Source organism: Nuphar pumila, chromosome 1, assembly GCF_984573655.1.
Source record: "Nuphar pumila chromosome 1, dmNupPumi1.hap1.1, whole genome shotgun sequence".
NCBI classification, from domain to species: Eukaryota; Viridiplantae; Streptophyta; class Magnoliopsida; order Nymphaeales; family Nymphaeaceae; genus Nuphar; species Nuphar pumila.
The window spans coordinates 10,179,191-10,191,215 of record NC_143249.1 but is presented as its reverse complement, the minus strand read 5'-3'; the positions used below and the strand labels follow the sequence as shown (position 1 = coordinate 10,191,215).

General features: G+C 37.4%; 1 protein-coding gene across 1 annotated transcript; it reads right to left on the bottom strand.

The window, feature by feature from the left end:
• Positions 1 to 538: 538 nt before the first annotated feature.
• On the bottom strand, positions 539 to 11,480 carry LOC149847931 (BTB/POZ domain-containing protein At3g50780-like). Its single transcript, XM_090009738.1, has 2 exons — positions 10,887 to 11,480; positions 539 to 2,106 (listed from the first exon to the last, which is right to left on the bottom strand). Exons 1-2 carry the CDS (start codon positions 11,478 to 11,480, stop codon positions 1,162 to 1,164), a joined length of 1,539 nt encoding a protein of 512 aa, XP_089865864.1. The 3' UTR covers positions 539 to 1,161.
• Positions 11,481 to 12,025: the final 545 nt, after the last annotated feature.

The following is a 12,025-nucleotide window of genomic DNA, read 5'->3' as shown; positions in this document are numbered from 1 at the left end:
ACACAAATTCCATATTCGAATGCAAAGTGCAAGCATCAAATGCTCTCTGATTAAGGGGCAAAGCTGGGAGCTAGAAAAATTAAGACAGCAGCTATTCAAACTTAGCTTGTCCCCAAGGCCGTATAATCATAACCAAATTGCTCCCTTCAGCCACCAACCACTTGTTAAGTTGTTGGTCAAAGAGGTTACCCTTTATTAAGATGTTGGGCAATGTGAACCAGAACTCTAGGGACTTTCTAAAAGCCACACCTTGGTTTTGTTGTCGGCCATGCTTCTTCCCTAAGAAACTCTTCACGGGCTCCTTTTACTTTTTTGTAATTTCTATCAGAGGGTCGAAGTTTCAGGTATTATTGATGTTTGAACTCTTTTAAAAACATGCCCAAAAACAAAGTTTTCTAATTCAGTACATGCACTCCATGAAAAAGCCGCAAAATAAAATCTATATGGTCAATTCTATAAAGCATCCATGTAATATTTAGAAAATCAATGGAGTTGCTAGATAGTATTGCACCACACACACACACAACACGAGCTGTTATATAGTGGGAATAGTTTGTTGGATTCAAGTTCTTAGTTGTTACTAATATTGCAACCGAAGCATACAGGTTGGCTTGGACTGAATTGTATCCTTTAGGTAAAAGTCAAAATGGCTCTTCTACAATGTGAGTTTTTCCAAAAAAGCTCTTTTTCAATCAAAGAGAGTTTACAGGAAAAGGGTGATGATCGTCTTAAAGAAGGCATTTCCTCAGTAAAGATTTTAGCTCTTTTGACATTTTCAATGCTAGTTCATCGCTTCAGCTTTAATGCCCCCGGTTTCTCTGTTGAGTGGCAATTCTTCTGAGCAGAACATAGCTCACCTTGTTTCATATAGTAGCCAACTGAAGGAGCAGTTATGTCACTGAAAAACCCAAACCTTCATTTATTTAGAAAAAAAACGTCTATATAGTCTCTTTCATTTCTATGCAAATCCTGAATACAGAACACTCTTTCAGCCCAGCTAAGACAGCAGCCTGCGATCTTCCATGTTATGGACGTCTCTGGTTCATAGAATCTATTTCTCGGTTGGCCACTGATTCATGACTTGCAGGCCATCACACTTGCCTGACATCTTTGCCTGAAGGTTATACATGAACATAGTAGGAAAAGAAATCTTTCTCATAACTAGCTACCACTTCGCTGCAAACACTGCTGATGCTCTTCCAAGTAAGGCCTCACAAAGGTCCTTCTCCACCAAACTTCAAAGGCTTGTTGCAGATTTGGGCAATTGTCTCCAATTTTCAAGAAACTTCCCAACCAACCAAGCAGAATGCTCTGCTGGTTTTCAAGGGGAAGCGTCAAAATGGTGCGCCCAATACCTTCCTCTACCAACTTCCCATCAAATGATCTGCATGCGTGCAGCAACCAGCTGTAGTCATTGATCAATGGCTGCAACCATTTATCTAACAAGAGATATCTTGTGTCCTTGGAAGGCAACGCTTCACCTCTACCTATTGCCACAAATAGCCTCGACGTAACACAGCTGACCAGGTGACGGGAAGCTATCGAGACCTTTGGATGAAGCATCACCAGATCATTTTGACATGACCATATCAGCATAAACTCATCTCCTGCCTGCCTATCTATCAAGATTTCAACCAACCAGAGAAGATTGTCAGCTTGTAGAGCTATTTGCTTTGTTATTGATTCCTTACTGTTCACACATGTATCAGTGAACCCAGTCTCTGCTGCTTGAGTGAATAGAAGCAACAGTGCATCTAAGCAGCTTCTACAAGAACTGTACAGACTTTCATTGCAGATATCCCCTGATCCAGTGTTGGGAAATTTATACTCTCTTAATAATTTCAATATTAGGGATTTCATTTCGCGCCGGCCTTTCTCTTCATTTCCTTTGACAACAAGTTGAAGTATATGACCAAGAATATCACCAGGTGTGGTGACGATTTCCGGAGAAACCCGTTTAAGTAGAGGAGCGACCCCAACAGCATCAACCTGAAGGCCCTGAAGAGAAGTCACCACTTTTTCCTCTTCCTCTCCAACCCATGGCACTGCTTCCAAGAACGCTAGGCATGACTGAAGACCTGCATGGAAGCCAAGGGACTCCGAGACCTGCACAATAGCCATTTCTCAGAGTGACAAATAAAATATAGAGAAAAATCTTTATAGTACAAAGACTAATAAGCAAGCCAGAAAATTTAAAAGTGAAATATAACTTCAATCAGGACACATCACAAACTGATAAATCTTGCATCCAGGCTGCTTAGATTTTGTGGCTTCAAAGGAGAAAATAAGCCCATTCTACTTTCCCAGAAAGGAAAGGCATATCAATATGTTGAACCTTGTTGTGGCTTTTAAAATGATATTGTCAGCTAAACAAACAAGATCTAGAACCACACAACATAGTCCAAGTAAACTCATGTGAAAGACCACAACTAACAGCAGTAAGTTGTGTTTTTGTTTTCCTTCAGAATGGATCAGTATGTTTCAGCAATTAGTTGTAGCATGAAATAGTCAATGAACTGAAAGGCAATTTATAAAGATATATAGAGGGAGAAATAAGGTCATATTTGTGTCAGATTGACTGGAGGTAAAATTAGCCTTTAGAATGCTCAAATAATGATAAACCACAATGCATATGGACTCGTTTATAGCACTGGATGATAATAAAGGTGAAAGCAAAAGGATATCCACATATATTTTGCTCAGGTATAGAAAAAGAAATCCTGCTTTTGCTAACTTCCACTTTCCAAGACCTGTACAGATCCAATATTGTCCATGATAAATGAATGAAAGAAACTGCAGGTCTGTGTTTATACACATGATCCTTGACAATATCCATTAGAAAATGATAGGCATATCTGAAGGAAAGATAATGATTTTTTTTAAGACTAGTTTTAAGGTTTTTCAAACCATTATAACAAAATGCTGTACTGAAAATGGATCCAGAATTTTAACTTAGATAAGGTGGTAGTCATATTTTAGTGTTTTATCTCCACACACACACACACACAGGGTCTGCTAGCCAAACTTTTTGGGCTCCATTTGATATTTGCAAGTTATATATTTCAATTAAACTAACAAATAAATTCTGAAAAAGAAAAGTAACACTTCTAGAACAAATGTTTGCCACTATCAATGGCTGCAAAGCAAGATATACCCTTCACAGACTTAGCTGTCACAAACAAATATGAAAACAAGGAAAGCTAGCCAAAGAGTTGCATGTAAAATTATTTTCTGAGAAGGGAACTAGGCTGCAATAGGGTGAGATTAAGGGTCAGATTTGGTCCAAATCCAATCCAACTTAAAGTGCTAGGCTTGGATCTTTCTGAAATCATATCTGATAAAATCAAACCAAATGCCTAACCTGGATTCTGCTCCAACTATTATTTCCATAATCTGAATCTGACCCAAATCCAAAGACAGATCTGCTTGAGCTCATTCCAAGGAGCAAGGATCTGGTCCATTTTTAAAGCTATGTACTGTATTTGGATCAAATCATTTTTTTGTACCTTAAGTGGAAGGATCAAACCAGCCTTTTACAAATCCATTGAAATGAAATTACTGAAATGAACTAAAGCAAGGTGCATACTCCGGAAGGCAAAATGGTCTTCAGTAGCTCTTGCCTAGATGAAGGATATCATAGTTATCTATGGCTCATTTCAAAATCATGGACAAAATTCAATGATGTCTTTAATCATTGTGGTCAGAGTGATTTTATTTAGAAGGCTTCCAAGTTACCTCAGTCATTATAGTTAAACGTCTGTTAATCATGATAAAAAAGATCTCTTTGGGTAATAGCAATACATAATGTCATAGCATTTGCATTATAGACTTTTAGAGTAATTTTTTATAAACTTTTAGATATATTGGTGCGCTGATAACTAATAGCTTTTCCAATGCATAAGCACGATCAAAATAGGATAAAAAATAAAAGCAAACCAAATTTTAATTGTTTTAATAGAATAAAGATACATCTTTCATTATGCACAGATAAGGTTATCACATTTTATATGATGGAAATATGTAAATATTGTACACTTTGAAAGCCATAGTCACATTTTTACTTCAAGTCCTTGTCTTATCATTAGTTAGGAACTATGCCAGTAATAGGAAGGACAATGATTGTGATTGAAGACTAACTATCTTACCATAAAATGTAGTAAAAAACTAGTGTTTCCCAGTGAATTTTTTGGAATTTGTTATCAAGACCTATCTGTTATGGCATTTGATAATTTCAGTTGATTTAACCAATCTGTTATGGCGTTTGATAATTCAGTTGATTTATTGGTGATTAGGAACATCACATTTTTTGGGTTTTGAAGTGCTTGATCAATAGTATGCTGCCATGTATACAAAGTCACGGTATTATGGAAACTAATAGAGCATATGTAGAGAAATAACGTGAACTGCTGTTAAATCTCTACACATGATGGCATACATAATTGGACTTCATTTTACAGACCAACAAATGATGGCCACTTCCCTATTTGTAGATTTGTTTTATGCTCAAGAGAAAAGATGCACCCAGATCCTAATTCAGAATTGATGACACACACACACACACACACACACACACACACACATGTACAGATGCACACAATCACAATCCAAAGTTGTTCACATACTTTTGCGTTTAAAAACATCCATAAGAAATCTTACACCAAACAACCACCTTTTGCATGTCTATTATTGCTCCAATATAACCATTGTCAGAAATTTTCTTCTCAAAATAGATTTTGGGTACAAGCCCAAATTTATCAAAAAATACAAAGATTTCTGATATTATCTCTCATGTATAATTCTTGAATAATCTGAATATATTTGTATTCCTCTCTTAGCATGAACTAAGTCAGTTGTACTTTAGAATGCCATCAACAAAAAATAATTTTCAGAATTTTTATTTTTTGTAACAATTTTTTTTTTTATTGGCAATATTTTGCTGGTAAAAAACAAGAAAATAAAACATTTCAATTTCTTACAAGAAAAAGTTGTCAGTGGTTAAATGACCATGGTGTTTAGGAAACTTGGAAGAGCAGATCCTGCAGACCGTCTACATAGACAATTGAGGGTCAAGATATTCATAGTGGGAACCACATCTTTTATGGTGGCATGGACCAATGTCAAAGCCGGAGCAATGTCTGCCCATCATATTCCAAGAGCATTTTCTTGTCCTATAAAGGACCTGAATGGTCATCAGTTTGACCGAATTTTTGAAAAAATAATTTAATAATGTACCCACTTAGAAGAAAAACTGCACAAATAAGGTGTAAAAATCAAGCCAGCATTGTGATGTTGTGCAATCAGGGAGATCTAATGATTTAGTTGAAGTATGAATGACATTTCTTCGAAAAGAAAGAAAAACATAGTCGCACATATCACTGATATTTTGAGAATCTCATGTTTTTATTGTAATATTTTCAAAGGCAGATATCATACCCCAAAACATGATTTTTTCAAAATATCACCTATTTTGACAATACAACATATTTTATCTGAATATTAAAATGAAAAAGAAAATATTTCTATGTAATTCTTATATATTACATTTTTATATGCAACAAGATTTTCTTGAGAAAAACTAGATTTTGCAAAATATCAGGGGTTTTTCCTTGCCAATATTTTAGAACAAATACCGACAGGGGGCTCTGCTTGTCTGGCAGGAGCAGTTAGTGGACGCCAACTTGTGTTGAGACGTTGCAAGTTTGAATCCCAATGGTATGGTTATATAACTGGTAGGGGTCTGCCTAACCCCAGCTTTCTCTGTTGAAAAAAATATTTTATAACGAATAATAGCATTGATTATGTATAAAAATCAAGCAAACATTGGTGTAGCATTTGTATAATCATGGTCCCTTTTCTCATAATCAAGGTTTTATTTAACCAATTCTGCTGGCTATGCTGTTCCCTTCTGCCAATCAGAATCCACTCCTCATTATCATCTGAGTCCAATGGTTCACTTCATCTTTTCTGTAGGTACTAAAATTCCCAACATCACTTTCTTAACCCATAAAATTATTTAGTTATATTTTAATTCTATTTTTGAACCTCACCGAGGACATGGCGTTGGATAGAAATGATTGGAGGAAAAGGATTCATGTGGAAGACCCAAAATGAATTTCTTTTTTGGTTCATATCGCTGACCCCAATTGTTTTGGGATGAAGGCGTAGTTGTTGTTGTTGTTGTTGTTGTTGTATATTTTAATTCTATTTCACTAGCTCACCCTTCATCTATCTTCAGTCTCTTCCTTTACCAAGGCTCGCTGGTCATAAATTATAGATACTTTCTTTCTGCTTTTATTACCATTCCTTAGAAAATGCATACATTAGGTACACATATGTACATAGGTACATATGTATGTATGTATATATACATGTAATGTGTATGTATCTATGTATTATACATACATACATATCATAGTCTATGTCACATGGGTGCGGGTGCAGGCGGGGATTTGGCACTTCCAAAAAACCCGGGTGCAGGGGTGCAGCAGGGGCAAAAATGTAATATATATATATATATATATATATATATATATATATATATAAGGGGGTCCGGGGGTTCCCCCGACGCGGATTGGGGGTCCAATTTTTTTTGCTGTTGTGTTTGTTTGAAGACTCGTTACCCACGTTCTGCTTGTTGTGTACTTTGAGGCAACGACAAAATTGATGAAACGAAAGGATTGGCAGTCTGATCGACCTAGCAACAGCCTGCTGCGTTCTGCTGACTGTCATGATTCAATCATGTCTAAAACTCCCTGGTCTTCATGAAAAAAAATATAAGCGCAAGGTTTGATGTGGTTTGTTGGAGAGAGAGTCTTCATGAGACCTACGACTCCACTGCCACGCCATAAGATTTTTCAAATTTCATTTTATATACAGCTGCACAACAACGCACCCATCTCGTCAGGAGAACAGTGAATACTAATAGCCAGCAAGGCTACCACCATCATTATCATTTATTATGGAGAGAGAAAATCCTTTACGAAAAAGAAGGATCAGCAAGGCTACCACCATCATTATCATTTATTATGGAGAGAGAAAATCCTTTACGAAAAAGAAGGATTTGGATTGAAAAGGCAGGAGCAGCAGCAGCTGTCAGCAAAATTTTTTTTAAAAAAAATTCCGCAGCCCATTTCATAGGGCAATTTTTTTTTAAAAAAAAAAATTCAAAAAAACAAAATGGACCTAAATGATCCTGGGTGCGGTCAACGCACTCGATGCCACACCCGCACCCGCACCCGCACCCGCGTCGAGTCGCGTCGACGTGGGTGCGGCACCCTGCTAGCCGAATCCCTGTGACATAGATCATAATCATCTATATTGTTCAAGGTATTTTCTTAGCGAGGGTATTTCTCGGAGAGATTTTCAAAAGTTGAAAAGAGAGTTTAAAAATTTTGAAAAAATATAAATAATAAGAAAAAAATAACAAAATAATATTCTTGCATGATTTTTTTTGAAAAAATGTAAATAAATAAGTTTTAGAAGGTTTTAAAACATAAAATAAACAAAAACCTTGAAAATGCATGATTAAAAATATCGCAAAAAATTGCAGATAATATCGGCTGTCATGATATCACCGATATTATTGTGATACTTTCAAAATATCAGCGATATAAGTGACACTGATATATATATGTATATATATATATATATGGGATAATATTTGGTGCTATTGAAGGCACCAAGTTATATAGAACTATTGAACTGGAAATCATAGGTTCAAGCTTTATCAACTCAATCTGACCACATAAATGTGTTCAAGAAGGTTTGTTTGCTAAGGATCAAACCTTGGATCGTGTTATTTCGATCCAAAAATATGATTTTTTGAGTCATGAAATTTTAGTGCATTGTGGACCGTTAATTTTTGAAGCCCTTAAAAACTTACTTATGTGTCACAATCATATGATTCAAAACTCATTTCCAACTAAAAATCGTAGATCACATCCATAAGATTTAATTTACGAAAAAAAAAATCCAAAACCTATGATTTTCAGCTCAATAGTTCTATAAAATTTGGTGCCTTCAATAACACCAAATATTAACCCCAGGGAAGTGTTACAATGCACAACCATTTGTGCATTATAATAACATACACAATTAATTTTAAGACAATATATGCCCCTAAAAATGGTTTCTTTGTCATGTCTGTAATGGGGTTTTTTGTCATTTCGTGTAAGTTATATTATTTAATCTGAACACTCAATGACCACTCTATCCACCCTTCAAAACACCTTATCCTTTCCCTAATCCATTCTCCGTCCTTTATTGATTGCCTTCCTATCACCAAAAACTCACCAGAATCCAATCTGGTGTGACCGTGTGAGTACTAAGGGGAATCCGGCATTGTCTAGTATCTATAACAATACAACTCTCTCTCTCAAAAGAAGGAAGAGAGATTTTGGTGCATCACATTCAGGGTTTGCATTCTACTTTTGGGTTCATTTCTTGGTAATGTTTTATTTTCTTGCAATTTCATGGTGGTGGGGTAGAGGGCCACTTTCGACTGGACAACCCCTTGAAGATGGAGACCCCTCTTGGCGCTCTGCAACAACATTGTTCTAGCAAGAAGCCAAAGGAGATGAGCCCGATTCTAGACAAGGTTCGAAGACAACAATGTGATTATGAGAGCAGCCAATGTGCTAAAAGGCTTTTTCTCATATTTTTAGTGGGTCCTGTAGCAAGCTCTTTATTTCTCCAGTTTCACTGTTACAGATCAATCTCAAGGGAAAGTGATGTTGGGAACATAGTTGGAAAACCCGGTGAGTTGAATCGGGAATCACCCCAGTCGACCCAGATCAGACCCCAACTGGGTCACCGATTCAGGACCACTGATCCGCATGCCACTTATGTGTCTTTTGTCATGCATTTTGTGATTTTAATGCATAATGCTTATAAAAGTATAATTTTTATAAAGAATCATCTATTTTTAAATCATAATATCAACAATTATGTATAATTGAATACTTATATAGCTTAGTCATTGATGTCATGTGCTAAATTTAGTGATTATACAGGTTGGAGTTTGATTTTTTTCATATATTAACACTAAAAAATTCATGTCCTAACTGGTCCGAGTTACTGAGTCAACCCACTGACTTGCGAGTCAAGGGTCAGGCGATCCGGATCCAAGTCACGAGTTTGCCAACTATGGTTGGGAAGAAACAGTTTAACATGGCTTGAGATGGTGGGTGCCAAAAAACAAGAATTCTCCAGTTTCACCGTTATAGATCAATGTCAAGGGCAAGTGATGTTTGGAAGAAACAATTTAACATGGCTGAATGAGATGGTGGGTACCCAAAAAAAATTGACAGCCGTTGTTTGAATTAAAATATAAAATATCTTCAAGGGCCAGTTGTTGTTTGAATCATGAGTTGATTTATTCTCATCTAACCATTTTTTACTTTGACGTGCTGTTGATACAAGAAAGAGTTGGATTCCAGTGATTTTTAGTGGGTTTCCAGTGATGGGTGGGCAACTGGGGGAGGATGGGTTAGGGAAAGGGCAGGTGGTTTCAAAGGATGGGTAGTTTGGTCATTGAGTATTTACATTAAATAATATAATTTACGCAAATGACAGAAAACCCATTATAAAAATTATAAAAAAGTCATTTTTAAGGGTATTTGTTGTCCTAAAAACAAATGTGCATGTTATTACAATTCGCAAATGGCTGTGCATTGTAACACTTCCCATATATATACATGTGATGCCTTCAATAGCATCAAATATTAACCCTATATATATAGTCACTAGAATATGAGAATTGAAATATGAGAACTAGAAATATGGGTATTTCCAACACTTTTTTTGCAAATCATACCATGTGGATGTGCTTGGCATGGTGAATTTGCTAAGAATCAACCACTGGATCGGGTATTTTCAATGAAAAAATGTGATTTTGGAATGCTTGAATATTTATGAAGATTATGAGCCATTGATTTTAAAGCCTTAAAAAATCCTGTTTATGCATCAAAATCTGATGATTCAAGAGCGGGTTCTCACAAAACCAAGCATGTAGATCAAATCTGTACCATTAGATTCAAGAGAAAAAAGCAAAAAATCCATGAAAATCGTGATTCACACATTAGTTCTCATATTTCCAATATATATGAGAGAGAGAAACATACATACATACATACATACATGGAAAAGTCTATCCTTCTGTATACAGCTACAACCAACAACTTTGGATGCACGAGCATTGCAGCTGGAACGTATTGGACGATTTCAAAAAAATATGGTACATATAAGACACACTGACAGCAAAGAACACATATCCGGTCCAAAATACAGCCAAATCCATATCCGTCTATATGGAAATCAATAGTGTAATTTGAAAAATTGCTAACCGACCCAAAAGTGTCAGAACATCCAGCGATACAGCACGAGTGGCATCTGCCAGAATTCATAGCTATTTTATATGAAATACAAACTAACTTATCAGGGGGAAATTTTGACAAAGATGATGACTATGCAACAAACTCTTGCACAAGGCAATTTACCCTGATTAGAAGCAAAGCGTTAATTAGAAAAGTGGAAAAAGGAGATCGCCAGAGTATGAAGAATCTCATAACATGGACTAACAATTCAAATTCCATTCTCTCTTCCAAAAAATATTTAAACTTAAAAAGTATGAACTAACATCTACCAGTCTGCCGAATAGCAAACATATAAGAATTTCGACTACATTATTACAGCATAAAAATTCATGAACTAAAAAAATAGAACAAATTTATCACTATAAACTCAGGCATCGACAAAAAGCAGCATGCAGGGGAACCCAATCCGCACATAAACTGAACCAACTTAAGCTCAATATTCAAACAAACCAATTGAACACTAACTGGAGTTAAAAGGAATTCACAAAACTAGCAATTGTCACCAGATTATACCTTAAGAAGCCGAAGAACTCGCGAAATGCTCTGCTTGATCAGCCTCTGCTTAATATCCTTGCAGTACATCAAACCAACCACCTCCACATAGATCTCCAAATCTTCACAATCTCCAATCTCAATGCTACAGGGAACCGCCGAATTCTGGGCGATCTTGTCGCCGAAGAAAGTGCTCTTTCCGGCGAGAACGTCCGCATGGACGCTCAATTTAACATTGAAATCCTGTTTCCCGGACAACAACACCTCACAGTCCCTGGTCTCAGCCTCGCCATACTCGACAGAAACCAGCCTCTTCTCCACCCTATGGTTCTCTTCGGGTTCCAAGTTCAGGGATCTCTGATCATCCGAAGCAACCGATCTGGGCCTAACGGGAGGCGGTTTCGTCTCCGTGTGGTGGTTGTGCCTCCTCATAGAGGGGGTTCTGGGAGATGGGTCTCTCTCTTTTCTCTCCATCTCTTTTCTTCTGGAGAGATCGCCCTTCTGGAATACAACATGAGAAGGGCAGCACCAGAACCCTTCTGGGGTCACGGCAATCGGGACGTTTCGGATCTTGGTGTGTGCGTGTTCCACCCTCTTCACTCTGAAATCTGACATTTTTCAGAGATGGGTAGCCGTTAAACCTCTCAGAGAACACACAGAACCCTGGTTCCCGCCATGGTGGTAGCCGTTAAACCGGTCGAGAAGGGCAAAGAGATTGGAAATCCGCCCTCTTCTGTAAATGGGTAGGCATCAAAACCCTTGTAAAGCACGTCGAGTTCAAGAATCCGCCATCTTTTCGATGTGGGTAGCTCTTAAACAAGATGGAAAACGAACTAGAGCTCGGAAGGAGGGAGGAAACGGAGAGTTTGGTTCCTCTAGCATCGGGCGGGGGTTGATATTTCGCGCTACCACCGGCTTCTAGAGGCTCTGCCGGGAGTTGCTAATGATAGAAGGGGGAGGGCAATAATGGCGGCTCTGCAGAGGCGTGATGGAGGGAATGTGGGTGCAAACACGGTACTCCTTAATTTCCACGCTGCTTTTCTGTTCCTCGAAATTAGAGAAGAGCCGTTCCCTCAAAAGCTGCCTTAATTTTTTGAGAGAATCGAAAGACCAGGAAAGGAAATCACCGAGTCGAGTCACTGTTTGTTGAGTGTTACGGT